The sequence below is a fragment of the Pelodiscus sinensis genome, chromosome 8 (assembly GCF_049634645.1).
Source record: "Pelodiscus sinensis isolate JC-2024 chromosome 8, ASM4963464v1, whole genome shotgun sequence".
Classification (NCBI taxonomy): Eukaryota; Metazoa; Chordata; order Testudines; family Trionychidae; genus Pelodiscus; species Pelodiscus sinensis.
This window is the reverse complement of record NC_134718.1, coordinates 55199728-55222766: the sequence shown is the minus strand read 5'-3', so window position 1 is coordinate 55222766 and position 23039 is coordinate 55199728. Positions and strand designations below refer to the sequence as shown.

Below are 23039 nucleotides of genomic sequence, written 5' to 3'. Positions count from 1 at the left end.
GCTGATATGTTTTAAGCCCTCCTCGCCTCTTGATGGGCATTCCCAGCGCCTTTGTGCGCGGCTCTGGAAGCGTTGACGTGGAAAGAAGCAGCAGGAGGGGAGAAAAAAACTGCAGTTCTTCTAAAAATACCGCGGGCATGCCGGAGTGTGAGCAGGCTGGGGAGGAGGAGGCGGAGGAGGCGAGAGCGCCTCGCACCCTGTTCTCCGGGTGTCCGCTGGGTGCAGTTTGGGAAATGTGCCGCCTGTGAATGGCCGCACCATGAACATTTGGGAAGCGACCCTGGCTTTCTTGGTTGTGGTCTTGATCCTCGTGTCACTGCTGTCCAATGTGCTGGTGCTGATCTGCTTCTTGTACAGCGCGGACATCCGCAAGCAGGTCCCCGGATTGTTCATCCTCAACCTGACATTCTCCAACCTGTTGATGACTGTTCTGAACATGCCCCTCACCCTGGCCGGGATCATTTACAAGAAGCAACCCGGAGGGGATCAGCTTTGCCACGTCGTGGGATTCCTGGAGACTTTCTTGACCACTAACTCCATGCTCAGCATGGCCGCGCTGAGCATAGACAGATGGATCGCGGTGGTCTTCCCTCTAAGTTACCACTCCAAAATGCGGTACAAGGATGCTGCTCTGATACTGAGCTACACGTGGTTACACGCCGTGTCCTTCCCAGTCGTGGCAGCGTCTCTCTCCTGGCTGGGTTTCCATCCCCTCTATGCCTCCTGCACCCTGTACAGCAAGAGACCGGAGGAGAGGACTCAGTTTGTGATTTTCACTGGGGTCTTTCACACCCTCAGCTTCCTCCTCTCCCTCGTAGTGTTGTGCTTCACCTACCTAAAAGTGCTGAAGGTGGCACGGTTTCACTGTAAACGGATTGACGTGATTACCATGCAGACCCTGGTGCTGCTGGTGGACATCCATCCCAGGTAAGGCGGTGTCTTTGGGCGCAAGGAAAGAGGAGGGTCCCGCTGCAAAGGAAGCCAGATCAGGGAAATCGGATCCAATCCGGATCACAAGGAAGGCATGGGGAGGGGGTAGGATACCACACATGTCGCCCCGCTCCGGGTGTAAGCAGCCTGCTCATGGGAGTTGCTCCCCTTTGCTAAGACGTTAACTGCCGACGGATCCCGGGATGGGATCATGGCAAACAAGGGCACTGACCGCCCCGTTGTGCCTGGGGAGGGCGCGCATAGGACGGCACTTGCCCTGGAAATAACGTTGCCTTTTGTCTCCGAAAGCGGATCTAGCACTCGCCGGCGCTTTGCTACCGACCCTCTCAAATGCACCGGGCTGGTACCAGAGGGGCCCCTTAACTCTGCAGATCCCCAGAGGGGAGCTGCCGTCCCTTGGCTGGAGCCGTCCAGTGCCGGCGCGCACTCAGTACCTCGGCCCTGTTGCGAGGGAGCGCGCCAAATCTGTGCCCGGGAAACCCGAGCGGAGACCTAGGGGTAAAACACTCGAGAGACCTTTCCGCGCCAGCCTGACTCAGGGGCTCTGGAGAGGGCAGCTGCAGCGTGTAGGGAGGGGATGCGGGGGGGGGGGGTGGAGATCTGGCTGGGGAGAGAGCTCGGAGGGAAGCAGATTTTGCTGAGGGGGTCTTCCTGGGCCAGTTAGAAAGTGAGGGGTGTAGTGGGGCAGGTGGAGAGGGAGAAGCCTATGGACAATAGTCAGGAAGGGCCTTACACTGGCTGGGTGAGGGTGTCTGGTGGAGGAGCAGGGAGTGGAAGAAAGGGTGCCTGGCTGCGGGGAGAACTGAGAGGGGGAGAGGTTTTGGAGGGGCAGAGAGAGGAGGGGTGGGGAACAGGTCCCAAACTTTTTGGCATCACGCCCCCCTTTTTGATTTTTGAAAAACCCTCAGGTTCCCCTTCCCCCCCCCCCCCCAATAGCAGCAAAACTTGTTGAACAAAAAAAAAAAGGAACTGAACAGGGCAACAAAACTTGATGGGGGGAGGCAGGGGGTTCAGGGCAGGTGCTTGGGGTGCCTGTAAGTGTGGGAAAGTAGAGGACAGGGAACTAGGGGCAGTAGGGGAGCTAAGAGCTGGAGTGTGGGTGGGTGCAGCAGTCAGGGAAAGGAGTTGGGATGTGGGTGGGTGTGTGCAGGAATCAGGAAAGGGGGTTCGAAGGTGTGGGGGGCTCAGGCCAGGAGGATGGGGGGAGCCCAGGGTTGGAAGTGTGGCCACTACACTGGCCAGCTGATGGATCCTCGGGACTGGCTGGAGTGAACCATACTGTCCAACCACTAGATCTCTGGAGCAGCAGGGACTGTGCTGCCTGGTTGCCTGAGCACTGGGCTGTCTGGGGAAGCATTTCCTGGACACCAGATCCCCAGGGCATCAGGGACCACGCAGCCCAGGGTGCCAGTAACATCCAAAGCTCAGCCTCCAGCTGGCCAGTCTCTTACGGGTGCACTGGCTGCTTTCACCTTTGTGTATAAGAGAGTAGATCTGTCTGGGAAAGTCTATAAGGATGTGGTAAAGGGGAGGAGCTGGGAGTAAGCTGGAAAGGAAAAGATGTTTCTGGGCTGTGGGTGGGGTGAGTCAAAGTCATCTGTCTGGGGAGGGGTTAGAGTGGAGCTGATGTGGCTGGGACTGAAGTGGTGTGGATGAAGAGCTCTGGGTGGGATAAAGGGCATTCCATTCCAGCTGTCCACAGTGACTTTCCTTGCTATTGATCAACCTCAGCCTGAATCCTTACAAAGCAAACACAGAGGCTTCCCTGCTGAGAGGATATTCAGCTTGCACCTGGCTAGCAGTTGAGCTCCAGAAGCCCAAGACTGCTGCTTTCCACTGGTGGAGAGCCTTCCTTTGTGGGGACAAGAACACAAGTCAAATTTCTGATACCACTGAGCCTTGGGTTCCCAAGTACCAAAGACATGAAGGGGAAGGATTTCATCCACCTATGGTACCTGCTTCAGTTGCAGTTGACTGAAAAGAGAGTGAAATGGAAACCTTAGCTCAGATTTTGTTTTCTATTTTTCAGTTAAGCAACAATTTTAGGGTTGTTTTCAACTAAGGATATGAAGCAGATAAAAAAGTAGTGCCAGCAGGACTTAAATCTCTCCCTTATTTATGACTCCATAGCAGTAACATGACTAAGTAGTCCCCTACCACATGTGCCATTAGTTGATAAAACATTGCCAAATAGTTCCTAATATTATTTTTTTAAATACTACCAAGTGTAATAGTTCCTTCCCTTAGCAGTGCCATAGACTACCTTGGGACCAATTAAAATAATCATCCCTGTTCTTGACTCCTCAGGCAGTATTGGGCCTTAAAATAGTATCTACAATATTTAGAAGATTAGAAAAATAATTGTTGAAAAGAAGTAAGCATTTTCTGTTTTGTGAAAAGTTTACTCATTGCTAACAGAAGTTATTGTGATTTTCTGTAGCCAACATTAACATGAGGATGTTTCTGCACAAAGCATTGAAACAACGGTTTCCAGACACTAGGAGCTGATCCAAAGCAGTTTTTGCAAGTTACACACTTTATCTTGCAAACTGACAGAATAACAGGGTGCACAACATGTCCATTAGTGATAGTTATAATCCATTCATTATATCAAATGCCCATACACTGCACAGTAAAATGAATTTTAAATCCTGTTGTAAATAACAGAAACATTGTCTGACTTTAATCTGTAGCTGTCCTGTCCAGTACTGCTGTAAAAAATGCTGTATATGAATCAGTTGTACACTAGAAGAACTCCAATGATATGAAGCCTATAAAAAGGCCAAAGACCCTCTTTTCATCCCTGTATACATCTTTAAAGCCCTAGTCCAGCAAAGCACTTCAGCAGATGCATAACTTCAAATACATAAGTTGTCTCGTTGATTTATTTTGTGGATCAAGGCCTAAGGAATAGGTGGGGATTTTCAAAGGAATCCATGGGAGTTAAAATTCCAAACCTCCTTTCCCCCCCACCCCCGCCCAAATCTGACAGTTAAAGTAAGATAATTGGATAGGGTTATCTTAGTATCAGCCATATTCCCTTGTGCTTTCTGATATTTCTTGTAGGAACAATCTTGAATGCTGCAAATATTTAAGGGACTATTATTTACTCTCCTCAAAATAGTGCTATTTAGTTGGCTAAGAAAATTGAAAAATAAAATACAGAATATGGCAATTATATTCTGATCTATTTTATGCGGTAGTGATTTAAAATTAATATATGGTAGTTTTTTCCCAACAGTTTACAAAAGGTTCAGAAATAGGAAATACCCTTTTTGGATTAAGCAGTATAAATACTTCGTACAGGCAGTCCCCGGGTTACATGGATCCGACTTACATCGGATCCCTACTTACAAATGGGGTGAGGCAACCCCGCACTAGCTGCTTCCCCCCAGCAGACCAGGGAGACGCGAAGCTAGCGCCCCCTCCCCCCCCAGCAGACCAGGGAGACGCGGAGCGGCTTTTCTCAGCAGACACCTCAGCTTGAGAATAAAGGACTGAAGGAAGTGAGGTGTGGGAGAATAAAACTGAGCTCTGGAGAAATGTTTGGCTAGAGTTTCCCCTACAATATGTACCAGTTCCGACTTACATACAAATTCAACTTAAGAACAAACCTACAGTCCCTATCTTGTACGTAACCCGGGGACTGCCTGTATATTTAATGAACTCTTTTTAACTGCAGTGTTTAACACAGGATTTTGGATCCAGAGTTAGATTTGAAGACACTTTGCTTCTATCTGATACATCATCACATTATAGCTTGCACAGCTATAAACAACATTTCACGCCTATAATATATGGAATCTGTCAGGAATATACTGTACCTCTAGTTAACCCTCTTCCACTAGATAGCCCATTTGCTAATTATTATTCCTTCTGTAACACCTATAAACTTCAAAAATCCATGCTTGTGGTTCCTAGGTTCAATATTTTAAAAGTTATAATTTTATTAATAGCAATTACAAATGTAGGAGGCAAACAGATACGTAGAGAGACTGAGGAAGAGAAAAATATACAGAAAATGTGGGAAATAGAAAAATATGGCAGGAATATAAAAGTGGGAAATATCTGGAGGTGAGAAGACAATTGAATGAGAGAACAAAAGAAAATAAAGATAGAGAAGGAAAGGAAAGCAACAACTCTCCCATCACAGAGAGGCAGGGTTCCAAGTTCCTTAGAAATGATTAAAAGCTGTCAAATAAGAGGCACCCAGATGTAATGGTGTCATCTAGTTTTCATATCTCATTGGCACTTGTTTGGCACATACTCAAGACCATTAGGAGGCACTGTACAAACTAGTAACTAAAAAGATAGTATGAGCTCCTGAAAGCTACAATGTAGGCTCCATACAAGGCATAATCATTATACAGACCTTTCAATTTTTTTAAATACTGTAACCTTCAATGTCTCTCCATATTCATTTGATTCAGTAAGTTGCTCTCCATGTCCCCAATCTCCCATTTTCTATTTACATTTTTCCCATGTCTGTCCTCCAGTTTCATTCTCCTTGCCTGCACTGTCTTTCTTTTCCCCTCTGTCTACCTCTCCATAACAAATATTCATTTATTTTTCTGCCTCTTTCATCTGGGCTATAATTGTTAAATGTTTATACTAAAAATGATAGTGAGCCACAGCATACAAATGGGTCCCTTCAACTTAGTCCTTTCCCCAAAATCTTGCACCATTTATATTACACGGCAGTACAGTATGGTAGAGCATATGGCCTGCATCTGGGATTTATATGAAATCTCAGTTTTTATTGCATTATCGATTATAATGACAAACAGAGACTATATGATGATGAATATGAATGAGGATACAAAGTTCAACAAGCTGACTGGTTGTCATTAATTTAACCTTTCCTGATTTACCTATGCCCAATTCCTCAATCTTAACACTTGCTTTTTGGCTGGAATACATTTAGGCCACGATTCTGCATTGAGAAACATATACGCACATCCTTCTGCCTCCTTTATATAATTCAGGATTCAGACCTTAGATACTAATATATAAGCACACAGAGTACATAATACTGGAAAGGATGACCACATTATTCATAAGTTGTAAAGCAACAAGTAATCTTTGAAGGTCTTCCACAAGGAGCGCTAAGAAAACCTTTAGCACACCTTATATAATCATGTATTTTGTGTAAACATTGTTTTACATTTTTATTGTTATTGTTTTTCATCTCTCTACTCATAAAGCCATGTTGCCTTATTTACCACAATAGACTGGTAGAAAATTTAGAATATTTTTATCCCTGCCTCAAAATTAGCTGCTATATATGACATTGTGGTTATTTGAAGGTCCAATATTTCATAAACTTTCCATTCTGGAATGAAATGCTTTATACCAGCTCTCCCACAGAGGATAGCATAATTGTGAAATTTCCTTAATTAAGGATCTCAGTGCTCTGAAGAAACATTAATGAAAAATTATTAATGCAGTTTTATCACCATTATCAAAACACATGCATATGTACATATATATTTATATACATATACATGCATTTGTAAATGAAAATATACATATGTACCTTAAATACATGTGTATGTGTGTAAGAAAAAGAGTAAAAGAAAATATATTAAGATGTGGTTTGGAGATTGTTGTGTTACTCATGAGTAGGGGTCTTGAGTGAGATATGCAATGTCCCAGCTGAGTGCTAATAACTATTCTGCATATGCACATAGGCAAGCATGGGAACTAATTTTTGTTGTTGTTGGGTGTTTTTTTATTACACCTCTTTACCCACAAAATCAAGCAGCTTAGTTGCCATGAGGCAATCGGTGCAGGGCAAAGAGGAAGCACTAAAGACTTCTAGATAGTATAGATCTATCAATGCTACATATTTCTCTGTTCCTAAGAACTGAAAGCAAATCCTGCATTTAAAGGTAAAAATATCCACTTCTAATTGTGAAGAGATCAAAAATCAAAACCAAGAATTTGCACATGTGGCATTGTTGAGATGTGATTCTCCCCATCCTTAGCAGGAGGGTTTTTTGGGGGAGGGCGGAATGTTACTAGGGGAGTCACATATTTCAGGGGAGGAAAAACTTTTCGGCATGTTTCCTTTAAAACCAGTGGCAGCTTCAAGATGCTCAGGGAACTGTCCATGTAAGAATACATTTCCATCTGATACAAGGAAATCATTTTTCTCTTAACAAAATCCATGGCAAGTCTTGGAACTCATTCCCACAGAGTGGGGGAAGGGGTACTAATACCTCCATGGGCCCCAAGAAAGATGGGGAGCCTGACTCCCATTGGCAGGTCTGCTGCCACAAGGTAGCAAGAATTTAGTAGGATTCAAAAACGTTTAAGAAACTTACCATAGATGATGATGAAAATATCTTGTGATAACATTAGACTTAAGTGATATCAGAGTCAGAGACAGTAGTAAGCCCTATGCCTACTATTGTATACATGGCTAGACCCTGACAATGAATAATGCATTTACAATACAATTACTGATAAACAACAATTACAGAAGTGCTGCTCCTGACTCAAACTGTGGGATCCCAACTTCTAGTTTCTCTTGCTCAAGGGCAGGTGGAGGGGAAATGTATTCTTTGCTAGCTCTGTACCTGCCACAGCATGTGTAGTCATGCTAGCTAGGACAGTGAGGGAGACAGAGCTCATTTCCCTCATGTGCACAATGACGACATAACAGCTTAGAGACACTCTTTTTTCCATGCTCTTTTTTCCATTCTGCTATGCTCAGAATGAGTAGCCAGCAGAATGAGTTACTTCTATGTACAGATGCGCAGAATGGGCCTTAAATGGATCTTAAAGCTCTCACTCCTTATTTAGGTAGCCTCAGAGGAGTAGCCGTGTTAGTCGGTAACTTAAAAAATTGTCACTCATTTCAGTGGGAGTTTTGGCAAGCAAAAACTATGGGCTCACTTCAGATAAGTGAAGGAGAGCCTAACTCATATTAATTTAAATTTGGGTTAAGCTCCTTCGGAACTCATAGATGGCTCATAGAACCTAGGTTTCAAAAAACACTTCCAGATCTGGCCCAATGTGAGTTTAAAGGAGTAGTTCATGTCCTAACATGCCAAATATTATACTGGAGGAAATATATAGTTAGCTTATTTCTACTTCTCTAGTCAGTCTATATAATCAAATGTGCTGGTTTCTAGTCCAGGTTCAGGATGTCATGGTTATTTGGACTTGATATGTAATTGTCTTTTGCAATGTTACATAAACTTTTTTCTAGTATTATGCACAGAAATTACAAGTAGATACAAAGCATATAGCCATACAATTCATAGATAGGTGATAGCATGGTCAACCAGAATGGTCTAAGGGTCAGTTTTTGTTTAACATCTTTATTAATGACCTTGATGAGGGGATGAATTGCACCCTCAGCAAGTTCACAGATAACACCAAACTAGGGGGAGAGATAGATATGCTGGAGGGCAGGAATAGGTCCAGAGTGACCTAAACGAATTGGAGGACTGGGCCAAAAGAAATCTGATGAGGTTCTACAAGGACAAGTGCAGAGTCCTGCACTTGGGACAGAAGAATCCCAAGCATTGTTACAGGCTCTGGACCGACTGGCTAAGCAGCAGTTCAGCAGAAAAATACCTGGGGATTACAGTGGATAAGAAGCTGAATATAAGTCAAATGTGCCCTTGTGGCTAAGAAGGTTACCAGCATATTGGGGTGCATTAGGAGGAGCATTGCCATCAGATCTAGAGAAGTGATTATTCCCCTTTATTCCATACTGGTGAGGCCACATCTGGAGTATTGTGTCCAATTCTCCCCTCCCCCCCATCAATTATAGAAAGGATGTGGCTGCATCGGAGAAAGTCCAGCAGAGGGCAACAAAAGTGATAAGGAAGCTAGAGCACATGATTTATGAGGAAAGGCTGAGGGATTTGGGCTTATTTAAGTCTACAGAAGAGAAGAGTGAGGGGATATTTGGTAGCAGCCTTCAACTACCTGAGAGGAGGGCTCTTAAGAGGATGGAGAGTGGCTGTTCTCGGTGGTGACAGATGACAGAATCAAGAGCAATGGTCTCAAGTTGCAGTGGGGAAGGTCTAGTTTGGATATTAAGAAAAACTATTTCACTAGGAGGGTGGTGAAGTACTGGAATGGGTTACTTAGGGAGGCGTTGGAATCGCCATCCCTAGAGGTTTTTAAGTCCCAGCTTGACAAGGCCCTGGCTGGGATGGTTTAGTTGGGATTGATCCTGCTTTTAGCAGGGGGTTGGACTATATGACCTCCTGAGGTCTCTTCCAGCTCTATGATTCTATGATATTTCTAATGTCATACAGGATTTGTGCAATATATTTTTCTAGTTACATTTTTACTGTTTTTAACTATAGTACTCGTATGCTAAGTATTTATTGCTTATCACTTTGGGAAGTTCTTAGTTCTTTTATTCCCCTTCCCCTATATTATGTTGTTTAAAATGGTCTTTTTATAGACTAAAATTCCATGCTTACCACTTTTGTTTCCAAATCCCATTGAACACAAAGGGCCAAATTCAGATCTGATGTAAGCAAGTAAGACAACTTTAACCAAGTGTAGTAAGACTTATAGCTACTTTCACCAGGGTTGAATTTGACCAACTCTTATTATAAAATAAAATTGAAAGTAAATATTGTTGGGAGATACATAAGTTATGTGATACAGTGAATTAATAGACAGTAGTCCCCATAAAATTACAACATATCTGGGAAGGCTTGTATAAATCATTCCAGGAGTAAAATTTAAATCTGCTATTTGGTATTGTGATTCATGTTCTTGTTTGTGTTAAATGTTACACAGTGTACGAGAACGTTGTCTAGAAGAACAAAAGAGACGGAGACAACGAGCAACAAAGAAAATTAGTACCTTTATTGGTACTTTTATACTTTGTTTTGCACCTTATGTAATTACAAGGTAAGTTCAAACCTACCTACTGAAATTTCATAGTCACTATTTCAGAAAAATAAGGCACTGTCAGATCATTGAATCAGAAAACAGAGCATTAGTCCACAAGTCTCCTACTATCTTCAAAGATTTTGTCAAACATCTTCACTGTAATGACAGAGGTTGCTGTTACTGAACTAATGGTGTTGTACATATTTTATAGTTCTTATTCTGTCCAATTCTCAGTCAGGCAATGGGCCAGACTTTGATTTCAGAGTCCAAGTAGGACAGGAGTCTGATCTCATTCACACCACCATGAATAACTGCAGGGAAGTCAATGGGTCAGAAGATCTGCTGTCCTTATCTATACTTAGTTCACAGCACAAATTGTCTCGCTGATTTCAGTGGGATACCTTACAGAGTCAGGTACTACACATCCTGAGTAAAACCATGAGAATCTGGTTAAATTAGATCAGAATCTAGACCATAGACTTAAATGGGAATCTTGTCTGACTGGACAGAGCCTTTAGTCATAAACAGAATATCAAAGATTTCGTTGCTCAGAGCTAAAACAAAAATTATTTTGATTTATGATAAGAAGCCATTTGCCATCAGCTATCTTATCTTTTAAAATGGTCCTATAGAAAGCCCAAAATTAATCCTGTGATAAAAATGTTAAAGCCCAGACAAACATTCTGAAGTTACATGTATTGGAAAGGAATTTAGAACTTGCATTCGTTATTAAAGGACTCCAGAAAATTCTGATCTGGAACTGGAGAAGGAAATCTTTTCTTGAATATTACTTAATGTCAAGAAATTGAAGATGATCCAGAGAAGAGCAACAAGAATGATTAAAGGTCTAGAGAACATGTCCTATGAAGGAAGGCTGAAAGAATTGGGTTTGTTTAGTTTGGAAAAGAGAAGATTGAGGGGGGACATGATAGCAGTTTTCAGGTATCTAAAAGGGTGTCATAAGGAGGAGGGAGAAAACTTGTTCATCTTGGCCTCTGAGGATAGAACAAGAAGCAATGGGCTTAAACTGCAGCAAGGGAGGTTTAGGTTAGATATTAGGAAAAAGTTCCTAACTGTCAGGGTGATCAAACACTGGAATAAATTACCAAGGGAGGTTGTGGAATCTCCATCTCTGGAGATATTTAAGAGTAGCTTAGATAAATGTCTAGCAGAGATGGTCTAGACAGTACTTGGTCCTGCCATGACCTCTCGAGGTCCCTTCCAGTCCCAGTATTCTATGATTCTATGATGAGCATATTTTCTGCCAATGCTTTTTGCATAAGGGGGTTTGTGCAAAAAGAAGCAGTGTAGCCACTTCCATTTTGTACAAAAAAACACTTTTGCACAAAATCCTTATGCCTCTTCCGGATCTTGTACAAAAGGGTTTTTTTTGTGCAAAACGGAAGCGACTACATTGCTTCTTTTTGTGAAAAAAAACCCTTGCGCAAAAAGCATTGGCAGAAAATATGCTAATGATATCGCAACTCATGCTAATGAGTCCGTCATTAGCATGCTCTCTGCCGCAAAAACCTTATAGTGTAGACATAGCCTATGACAAAGAGCTTTAAATACATGGCATTTATTTTTAACAGAATGTGAGAGTATTTATTAATAAATTCCACTTAATAATGCAATAGGATATTCTAGGGAACCCATTCTGACGCTTTTTAGATTATTACTATCATGTAGCCTCCAGTCACATGGTTTAAAACGTCAGAACTAAAGTAAGTAGTCTGATTTCAAGAGGATAATTTCACTTTACTCTAAAGCATTCAATATAATGGTGAATGATGATTTTTTAAGGGTTCTTCTCTATAGTAGCCTATGGTTCAGTCTAACAAGGTGCTGAGCATCCTGTCCTCAATCCACTAAATCTCAGTATATGCATACTTACCTTTAAGCATGTGAGTAATCCTGTTGAAGTCAATGGGTCTATCAAGTGCTCAAAGTTAACCAGCTTTCTGAGTGTTTTTCCAGATTGCAAACAGAGTCCTCAACAATTTTCAGGACTGAGCCTCTGGTCATTTTTCTAAATAAAGAGTGAATATAAGGTGGAGAGGTAAAGACAGAGTTAATCACTCAGTCGCTCTTTCAGCAATCCATCCCTAACTCAGCAAAGCACTTAAGCATTTGCTTCAATTAAATGTGTGCTTACATGCTATGCAGAGTAGGGATGGATTAAACATGTGGGTTAATGCTTTGCTGAATTGAGGCTACAAAACTGGATTAATTTAGGTTTAGAGTAAAAGGATCTCAAAGTAACTTGGGTTTACCCAGGGAAAAGCTCATCTAACTGAGGTTAAAACAATACTTTTACTGATTCAAGCAAGAAATGGAGGCAACTGTGTTTAGCTTGGAAGTAGAAACATGCTATTAAATGCATATTTAATTTATAACAAACCTCATTAGATCCAGTTACTGACATTTACTAATACCCCTTGTTTCTGAAGGATTTTGGTCTATATTTCTAGAGTTACTAGTGTAATAATTATGATAGCTGTAACTTCTCTAGGATATGCTAATAAACTTTGACTTATAATAATGCTGCTAGTCCATGCTTCCCTTCCTTTCTGAATATCTCTGTATTTAGATCACTAGATATACCTATCATTTGTTAGATAACATTCTCACACACCCACCCATTTTCTCCCTGTAGCTTTTGAATAGGAAAATGAAAACACTTATATTTAAATTTTTCTAGCAACTATTGCAGACCCTAGAGCCTTCAAATTATTTTAAAATATTCCACATTTACTCCTATGAGTCAGGGAGGACTGTCTGTCCATAATCTGGCTTTAAATTAATGAACTACCCCCTAATATCAGTAAAAAGTAACCCAAAATCCCCAACAAACCAATCCCCTAATTTTAAATGAAGAAAGGTAAAAAGTCTCTGATGTCATTGGGGGCATTTGACAAACCAACAATGCTGCATTTTTCAAACTTGGTTGTCTGATCTTTACACACAGAACCCTCTTTGTACAAATGAGCAGTTGGGTGCAGAATTCCCATGCATGGTTCCCACTTGCTAGTTTGTGCACATAAATGCATGATTCTCAGAAGCAATTTTGGGTCAAACTCATAATCACTGAGAATCAGTCGTTTTCATGCTTTGGAAGGTTAGGCAGGGCAGTGACTATTAGAACAGCATTTTGTCAAAAGGAAGCCACCAGAAGTGCTGGAACAATTTTTACAGTTGGGGTGCAGAGAACCATTGAATCAATCTGTAAACCTTGTATATAATGGAAAATACTTCAAGCCAGGAAGTGCTGCAGCACTCCCAACATCCCGAGTTCCAGCACCTACGGTAGCCACCATACTAATAGACTTCCATTTTACCAAACAATAAGATGAAGAACTGAATGCCCAGACCTGCTTTACCACATTTAACACAGAAATCAACATTTAGCACTAAAACTCTCTGATAAAGCCTTGATAATAACAATCTCACCAGTACAACAGATTTAATCAGAAACTATTCCATTCAAACTCTGATGTCAACGGGGATTGTGTGAAAATATCTGAGGGCAGAAGTTGAACCTTAGCACTTGGACACATATTAAAACAATCATGATTTGGGCTAACCTGATGTAATACACTAGAGACAGTCCTAACATATTTCTGGGAAATGAATGAATTTGTTCTGATATGATCCTCTAAGGCCCAGAAAATGTCTGTTTTGCCTCATGGTAAAATGTTCAAGACTATCTGCCTTATATTGTTTTTTCCTAGAGCTCTGTTCCAAAATTACCACACTGAAAAACAAGAATGTTGAAACAGCACCATTGTCTAGCTTCTTTAGTGTGTTTGCAGTTAAAGCTTTCACTATGACAAATGTTTAGACACAGAGGCAAGAATTGACTTAATACAAAGGGGTTTCACTTCGTAGTGCCTAAGAGATTAAAGTCTTTCTACTCAAACTAAACATTTTGTCCTGTTCACTTGAAGTGAAGTTAAAATATCTGTTTTCTACATGACCCCCTATTATAAAATATTCTAAAATATTAACAAAATATTATAAGGAATACAGCTTTATAGCTTTAAAGCATTAAGGCATTTGAAGATCACATAGTACAATCATGGCTTATGAAACCAGCTAATGGAATTATATAGATGATGCAATAGAATTTAATTTATAGATGGTACTAAAGCATTAATGCTGCTTCACTGAAAATGTCACTTTTTGGCTCTAATGTTTTGTGTAAATTGAAACTGGATGCATAGAATGTTCCTTATCAATGGGGAAAAAATCTTCCCTCTAAGATCATGACAAATACAATATGTGTTGAATATCCATCATGGAATTGTCTGTTCATTGCACAATACTCAGCACTGAGTTTGTGTACATTTATATATCTGTGGTTTTATTACATATGTTACACATGTAATAAAACCACATTCATAGAAATATATATATTATATAGATAGATGCTAAAATAATACGTTGAGTTATAGAAATTGTAAGTTTCAAGGACACAAAGTACTAAAATTCGGTTGATTAAATTTTAATAGATCTCAATCACTGAAAAAAACGTAACAGTGAATCTTGGATTGCTTCTTCCAACTTTCTACTTGATGTGCTTTTAGGGAAGATTGATTGTAATTCATGGAATTGATTGACAGGGTCAAACACAAAGTTCACATCTCGGTTATTGAGGGCATCCACTGAATTTAATGAAGTTCCATCAAACTCTATCAGAAAATGAAATGGTAAAGTGAAGTATACTGTAGTTACTAGAATTCAAATGATTTGTTCTTCCCCTAGATGATCTCTGGACATCTTCTCCACATTTCAATGTCCCTCTATCTGAAAGAGCAGCATATAGCCTGTCGCCAACCAATTCTAGAATGTCTATATGAACTAAAGATTAGAACATTGGTTTTCAATTTTTTTTCTCATGACCCAGTTGGAGAAAATTGTTGATACCTGCGACCCAACATAATTTGACTGAAGTGTGGGTGGGGATGAGGATGAGAGCTTTGGACTGCAGGAGGGAGCTCCAGCTTTGGGGAGGGTCAGGGCTGGGGCATGAGGGGCTTAGCTTGGTCAGCAGTGCACCAGGGGTGTTAAGGTAAGCTTCCAGCCTGTCCCAGCACTGCAGACTATGCTGTGCCACAGAAGCAGCCAGCATCAGATTCCCAACCAATAGGAGTGCAGAGCTAATGCTCTGGATAAGGGCAATGTGCAGAACCCTATGCATTCTCCCCCCGAGACACACACCTACGAGCCAGGTCTGCTGCTGGCCACTTCTAGGGTGCAGTGCAGTCTGCAGTGCCTTGATAGGCAGGAAATCTGCCTTTGTACTTCCACTGATCACCCTGCATCAATGAGACCCAGTGACTGACATTCCATGACCCAGTATTAGGTCACAATCCCTAGTTTGAACCCACTGGATGGGAGAACCCAAACAGAATTTTGTTAGTTGGCATCTTCAACATGAAGGGATCCTGGTTATGTGAGATGAAAAGAAAATCTTATTTGAAACCTGATAGTTACGCAGCAACCAATATGCAATTATTTGAAAGGTAACTAATCAACAGAATGGTACTTTTAGGTTTCAACTCAATAGCCAAACATTGTCTTCACTCACTGCCCTGGAAGGATGATGATTGTCTTAGTTCATATTCATCTAAACACCCAGGTTGTGTCTACACTGGCATCCCTTCCGGAAAAGGGATGCTAATGTAGCACTTTGGAATAGGCAAATCCACGGGGGATTTAAATATCCCCCGCGGCATCTGTATTAACATGGTTGCCGCTTTTTTCCGGCTTGGGGAAAAGCCGGAGAAAAGCTCCAGTCTAGACGTTATTCTTCGGAAAATAAAGCCTTTTCTGGAGGATTTCTTATTCCTTTCAAGTAGGAATAAGAAATCCTCCGGAAAAGGCTTTATTTTCCGGAGAATAACGTCTAGACTGGTGCTTTTCTCCGGCTTTTCTCCAAGCCGGAAAAAAGCGGCAGCCGTATTAATGCAAATGCCGCGGGGGATATTTAAATCCCCCATGGATTTGCCTATTCCAAAGTGCTACATTAGCATCTCTTTTCCAGAAAGGGGTGCCAATGTAGACACAGCCCCATAGTATTGGCAACAGGTGACAGTAGCTGCTCACAGAGTACAAGTAATTACACTGTGCAATGCACAAACTGACAGACATTGAAGGCAAGTTTGTCAACTGATTTTAAAATGAAAAGTCCCCCTCTGGAATATGAGAGGTTTATCATCATGATATTTACTGGGAAACTATGGGTACGTCTAGACTACATGCCTCTGGCGACAGAGGCATGTAGATTAGGGTACTGGACATAGTAAAATGAAGCGGTGATTTAAATAATCGCCGCTTCATTTAAATTTACATGGCTGCCGCGCTGAGCCGACAAACAGCTGATCAGCTGTTTGTCGGCTCAGCGCGATAGTCTGGACGCTCCCCTGCCGACATCAAAGGTATTTGTCGACCACCCAGGTATGCCTCATCCCAGGAGGCATACCTGGGTGGTCGACAAATACCTTTGATGTCGGCAGGGGAGCGTCCAGACTATCGCGCTGAGCCGACAAACAGCTGATCAGCTGTTTGTCGGCTCAGCATGGCAGCCATGTAAATGTAAATGAAGCGGCGATTATTTAAATCGCCGCTTCATTTTACTATATCCGGTACCCTAATCTACATGCCTCTGTCGCCAGAGGCATGTAGTCTAGACGTACCCTATGAGAGCAAAAGTGGTTTTCACGTCAAATGAAACAAAAATATGAAAACTGACATGTTGGAGAGTACAGCTATCATAGATGACAAGTTTGATTTTGGGAAGATTAGTTTCACTTGAATTCAAGATGACTGGCTATGAATTACCTGAATTTCTATCATGGGATCCATCTTTCTGCTGTGTCACCCCTTAATTCCCTTTCTTTCACTGTTTCTGCAACAACCAAGATCATACTAAGAAGTTTTACCATTCATATAAACAACCCCCATACAAAAAGTATTTAAATGCAAGTATAAAAGTCATAAAACTATTGGTTATTATCTACTTTACAACAGTGTCTAGAGACCCCAATTGAAATCCATTTTTACAGTTGTGACACTGACAAATTGTAGACCTGATCTGAAATCAACAAGATGAAATTCAGTACAGACAAATGCAAAGTACTGTACTTAGAAAAGTCAATGCACAACTACAAAAATGGGGAATACCTAACTAGATGCTAGTATTGCCAAAATGTAATGAAGAGGTAGAGCGGAAAGTAAAATGAATATTACTTGAATTGATATGAGCCATCAATGTGATGCAGTTATGAAAGAAGCTAATATTCTTGGATGTATTAGCAGGAATGGCACATATCAGACATTGGAGGTAATTGCCCTGTGTACTTGGCACTGGTGAGGCCTCAGCTGAAGAAGTATCTTCTGATCTGAGCAGCACACTTTAGGGAAGGTGTCCAGAGGAGCACAACACATAGGAGTGAAGGTTTAGAAAATCTGACATATGAGGAAAGGTTATAAATTCTGGCCAAGTTTAACACTGAGGAAAGAAGATGGAGAAGGGACCAGATAATAGTCTTCAAATACACTAAGGGCTGTTATAATGAGGATAGTGATCAATCGTTCTCCATTTCCCCGGAAGGTAGCAGCCGTAATGGAATTGATCTCTAGCATGGGAGGTTGAGATTATATATTAGAAAAATCTTTCTACCTATAAAGGTAGTTGAGCTCTCTTGGCTTAGGTTAGGCTTCCAATGACATTGTAGAATCCCTGTTATTTAAGGCTTTTAAGAACAAGTTAAACACATCTGTTGAGGATGGTCTAGGTATACTTGGTCTTGCATAAGCACGGAGAACTAGAATAGATGACCTCTCAAAGTCCCTTCAATCCCTATATTTCTATGATTCCGAACCAGGTGCTGTACAAACACAAAGGGCTTCTCTATACAACACTGCAGTGATGCCTCTGTGGTGCTTAGTAAAGAAGCCTACCCAAAGGTTTTCCTGTTGGCATAAATACTCCTCTTCCCCAAGAGACGGTAGCTATGTCAACAGGACAAATTCTAGTGATCACTGTCTACATCAGGGGATAGGACAGTATAATTACATCACTTAGAGGTGTGGATTTTGTAGTGCAAACCAGGACATAAAAAGAGATAATTTCTGTGCCAAAGAGTTTATAGTCTAAGTAGACAGGACAATCAAAGGGTGGAAAGGGAAAGGGAAACACGTGGGCTACATCTACACTGGCCCCTTCTTCGGAAGGGGCATGCTAATTTTGAAAGTGGGAATAGGGATTTAAATATCCCCCGCGGGACTTAAATACACATGTCCGCCGCTTTTTTTCCGGCTTGGGGAAAAGCCGGAAAAAAGCGTCTAGACTGGCCCGATCCTCCGGAATAAAGCCCTATTCCGGAGGCTCTCTTATTCCTACTTTGAATAGGGCTTTATTCCAGAGGAATCTCTTATTCCTACTTTAAAGCCATAGGGCTTTATTCCCGAGGATCGGGTCAGTCTAGACGCTTTTTTCCGGCTTTTCCCCAAGCCGGAAAAAAAGCGGCGGACATGTTTATTTAAATCCCGCGGGGGATATTTAAATCCCCCATGGATTTCCCTATTCCCACTTTCAAAATTAGCATGCCCCTTCCGAAGAAGGGGCCAGTGTAGACGTAGCCAGAGAGGTTAAGTGAGTTGCTGAAGCTCAGTGGAAGAGCCAATTAAGGAACCCAGTCTCCTTAGTCCCAGTCCTGTGCCCTAACCTCTGGACATTGCTGCCTCTCCATTTTCTTGCAAAAAGCATGATTGAGAGAGGAAGTGAACATGAAATTATTAAATCAAGGGAGAAGACTCACACATTTGTAAGATGATTGAGTAAGACAAAGCTACTCTTAATACTGCTTCTAAAACTATGCCTCAGACATGCTCACTGAAACAATACTGACATTTTTTTCCTTGCAGGAACACTAGCAATAAATCCATTTGTCATACATGTTTAGGGGGACCTGCTGCTGAAAACTGTTTTCAGTAAAGATTTAATTTCCTAGTGTAGATTAGAGCATTTTAGTCTCAAATAGCAGTCTTTTGAAACACTGATCTGGAAAAAAAATGTTTTTCAACAATTTTGGACACGCATTGAGCAGAACTGCCTTTCAGTGCTTGCTTCTCATGACAATGCACGAGAGAAGCTTGCAGAATATTCAATATTGTCTTGTCAACATTTCCTGAAATCACAAAGTGAAGTATCTGTATTTGATTCAGCACAAAATGAGGTAACTAATATGAGAAACTCTTTTCCCTTCTGTTTGGATTAAAGTTTATGACACTGTTTAGAAAAGTATACTGGTCAGTTTGGAAAAAGCATCTTGTAAGAGTTGAGATTAATTTGTTATGCACAAGTCATTTAATTAGTGTGATGATAGTGTGATATTTAATAGAAATTTTTCAGTGCAGATTGTATTCATTTCATCCCCCTTACAATTTTGTAGGGTCTGTGACTAAGCAAAACCAATAACAAACATGAACCTGATGACATATCACTATCTAAAAATAATTTGTGAAGAAACCCAAGGGTAAATTCATGCTTTCCTTTACTAGAGCAAGATCTTATAAGGATAGTATGCCAGTAGAGATCAAAGAAATCAATATACATGTATCAGGAGGGGCATACAGCTGGAATATGATCTGGAGAATCAAAGAATAATTGTTGAATATATGTTATGTATCATAAAACTTGTGGGAGGTCCCTAAATGCTCAATGTGAGACCCACGCTGAATGGGAAATACCACCTTTGTTTGCTCATTGTTACTAGAAAGGATACAGAAGAGGTCAAAAAAGTAAAGTTATGTTTACACAATATTTTCAAAAAGGAAGCTTGAACAGTAAATGTAACCTTGCTCCACGAGGATGCAACTTCACTGAAGCCAGTGGACTGCAACTGCTTACAGCTGGGCAGCATGTGGCCCAACATAGTGACTATTTCATCTCAGATCAGATCCAGAGATGATTCCTCAGGATGTTAGACTCCAGTAAATGGAGACTTGACTGAGAAAGACCTGACATTTGGCCTCTTGCATTTAGTTTAAAGATCTTGGGGAGTTGGGCTCATGGGGTTTTTTTCTCTCTTCTTGATGCTATCTTTCAGTAGCTTCAAGATTCCAAGAAAGCTGCTGTCTTTGACCATCTGAGGGAAGGTGATTTCCACTATAAAGAACCACTTAACAATACTGCTGGTACTTGGGCGCACAATTAGTCATCCAGTTATAATCTGTACAAGAGGGTACGCATGTCACTTCCACTTATACTAAAGCAGCTCTGTGTAGAACCAATGTGCTATGTTAAAATTGTAGCTCTTGTTCTGCTCTATTGTAAGAACTGAAAAATACAGAGCAAATTCCCCTCCCAGAGCTAACTGGTGTACCACTAGGACTTTGTTTCCATCTGTCCTGTTATGTCTCTCTCTAAGTAACACTTTTCCCCCTGTTTCTTGACAGACTGGTAGAGTTATCATCTATAGTCCCCATCAGTTCCCACTGGGGAATCATTTCCAAGTGCTTGGCTTACAGCAAAGCTGTTTCAGACCCTTTTGTGTACTCTTTATTACGACATCAGTACAAGAAGACATGGAAGGACATAATAAACAAGATTCTTAAAAGAAGCTCCATAAATTCTTCAGCCCTCACAAGCGAATCACACAATCAGAATATATTGCAGACTGAATGAATGAGGACGCTGGCACAGAATCTCCATGAAAGATGGAAGAATACAAAGGAGAGAGGGGAAAGTCACACACAGCTCTCATTAGCAATGGTTATGAAAGTTATGCGCTGAAGTTCACAGTCTAGCTTGTACCTCATCATCAGCCTATCTAACAACTTTCATAGTGAAGCTAGCAGCTTCACACGTCCTTCGGTTGACATGAAGTGTTGTGATTCATACCTGACCTGCAGGCTCTTCAGACACAAATATCCCATTGACTTCAATGCAATCTGATGCATCCATAAAGGGTCATGGCCTTAGCTGAAGGAGTCAAAGAAGTGGCAGGAGCAAAAATGTTGCAGTGTCCATTTTAATGCTACTACAAAAAGCTGCAGTGTGTATCCCCAGTTTGCACAAGTTGCCAGCTCTATGTGATACTTCGCCCCAACCCTCTTGCTAGAATTACATAATCTAGCTGCTTGAATAGATCCCTATGGAGTTTAATAGAAAATTATCTGTTTACCTGAGTGGATGTACCCTTATTTGGCTCCTTTGCAGTAGGACCTGAGGACTGTTTTCTATATACCCTTTGGATCTGTCCTGTAATACTAAACAGAGAATGATGTCTTCTATAGAGTGCTAGAGGACATATTTCCTTATGAAATCATGTAGGTTCTCAGACTAATTTCTATAGAACCCTCTTGGTTTTCTTCCCATACAATTCTAGCAGATTTTCTATAGAATATATGGGAATAAGAGATCTTGGTATTTATGTCCCTTTCTTCAACTCCGTTGTCTAGTTATCTGAATTGTATAAGAAATGATTTTACCCAATAAGGGTATGTCTAGACCACATGACTCTGTTGATGGAGCCATTTCACGAGGCATACTGGGGTGGTCAACAAAGCCTTCCCTTGACAACCATGGCGCATCCAGACTACTGCGCTGTGCTGCCAAACAGCTGATCGGCACAGCGCAGCGGCCATTTTGATGTAAATGAAGCGGCGATTATTTAAATCACTGCTTCATTTTCCTATGTCTAGTAAACTCATCTACATGACTCCGTTGATGGAGCTATGTAGTCTAGACACATCCCATCTGACTGCAGGGCTGGACTGATTTCCCAGAAAGTTTTCAATGAGTATCTTCATTTTATTCACCACACCTTTATTAATCCTGAAAAGCTTTACATGGTTATGGTTTTGATGATTAGTTTTTTAGGAGAAGTAAGAGGTGATTTGAAGTAGAGCTAGGCCCAGTGGTGAACCCTGGGCCTAAACTTCATGTTTCCAAAATGGATTGGCCAAAAATCAAGTATCCAAATTCTCCTGAATTTGTGGGTCAAAATCTGGATCAAGATTTGAACTTCCCAAACTTGAAGATATTAAATTTAGCTCCTTCTAGAAGTAAATTCAATCTGGAGACTTCAATCTGAACTCCACTTTGAAGCTAATCCCATCTCTCCTTTAGAGGTATGATTTTCCCCCCTCTTTTATTAGGGTACATCTACACAGAAACATTATTTGAAAATAACAAGTTTGCATCTACACAGTAAGCAGTTATTTTGAAATAATGTCAAAATACTGTCAAGCTGGAGGACTTCTTACTCTGACTTCTGTAACCCTCATTGTACAAGGAATAAGGGAAGTCAAAGGAAGAAAGCTCTATTTTGAAATAAGTGCTGTGTAGACACTCCCAATTTTCAAATAGCCTATATCAAAATAAGCTACACACTTGACATAGCTCAATTTGCATAGCTTATTTTGAGTTAAGCCCTGCAATGTAGACACTCTTAAAAAACAGCTCCGTCATTAGCAATCACTGCATTTTCAATTCAACTGGCTGTTAATGCAGACATACAAATTGGCAAAACATTCAGACAAAATCAAGTTAATCCTATGTATAATATTTCTATGGGAACTTCATTGTGTACATTACATTTGGTTCAGTACTTAGATAAAGAATTGTTACTGAGTTCAGTGCAACACAATATTTGTGTTCCTTTAATTTTAACTACAGTTTGTAGATGACTTATAATTAAGTGGTATGTACATATTTGACCCTGAAGCCATCATCCAGCCTTTCATTCAGAATTATATTCATTGACTATGTAGCTTATCAGCAATTTTCCTTTTGAGTCAGTTAAAACCAAGGTGGCATAAAATTATGTCTGTCCCTTCCAAATGTTTTGCCAGTTAACTGCATGTAAAATACAAGGACAATAATTAATAACTCCTGATTTTTGCTACTGTAATTTTAAAATCAATTCATAACACATGATGTCCTCATCATGATGCAAGACTGATTTTAAGTCAAGCACAGTTGGCTTCAAAATCCTAACATGGCATTTATATATTTGTTAAACATATCAACAAGATTTTTATAAACTCACTCTTTGAGCCAGTATCTGAAGTATTCCAATACTGAGTTAATGCTTCTCAGTAGATTTTACAGTCCATTTTTTTCTAATAGAGACAAAATTCTGCCACAGATCTGCACACTTATCTCTAGAAGGTGATTTAGAGTCCAGTCACTTAATACAAAGGCA

At 40.8% G+C, this 23039-nt stretch overlaps 1 protein-coding gene across 1 annotated transcript; it reads left to right on the top strand.

The window, feature by feature from the left end:
* The first annotated feature begins 259 nt into the window (after window positions 1-259).
* GPR26 (G protein-coupled receptor 26) lies at window positions 260-21133 on the top strand. Its single transcript, XM_006136103.4, has 3 exons — window positions 260-927; window positions 9727-9840; window positions 20287-21133. The coding sequence occupies exons 1-3, from the start codon at window positions 260-262 to the stop codon at window positions 20513-20515; spliced, it is 1011 nt and encodes a 336-aa protein (XP_006136165.1). The 3' UTR covers window positions 20516-21133.
* Window positions 21134-23039: the final 1906 nt, after the last annotated feature.

Coding starts and splice junctions, on each gene's coding strand:
- GPR26 (XM_006136103.4), top strand. CDS start 260: ATGAACATTTGGGAAGCGACCCTGGCTTTCTTGGTTGTGGTCTTGATC. Junction 928..9,726: donor CTGGTGGACATCCATCCCAG/GTAAGGCGGTGT, acceptor AATGTTACACAG/TGTACGAGAACGTTGTCTAG. Junction 9,841..20,286: donor GCACCTTATGTAATTACAAG/GTAAGTTCAAAC, acceptor GTTTCTTGACAG/ACTGGTAGAGTTATCATCTA.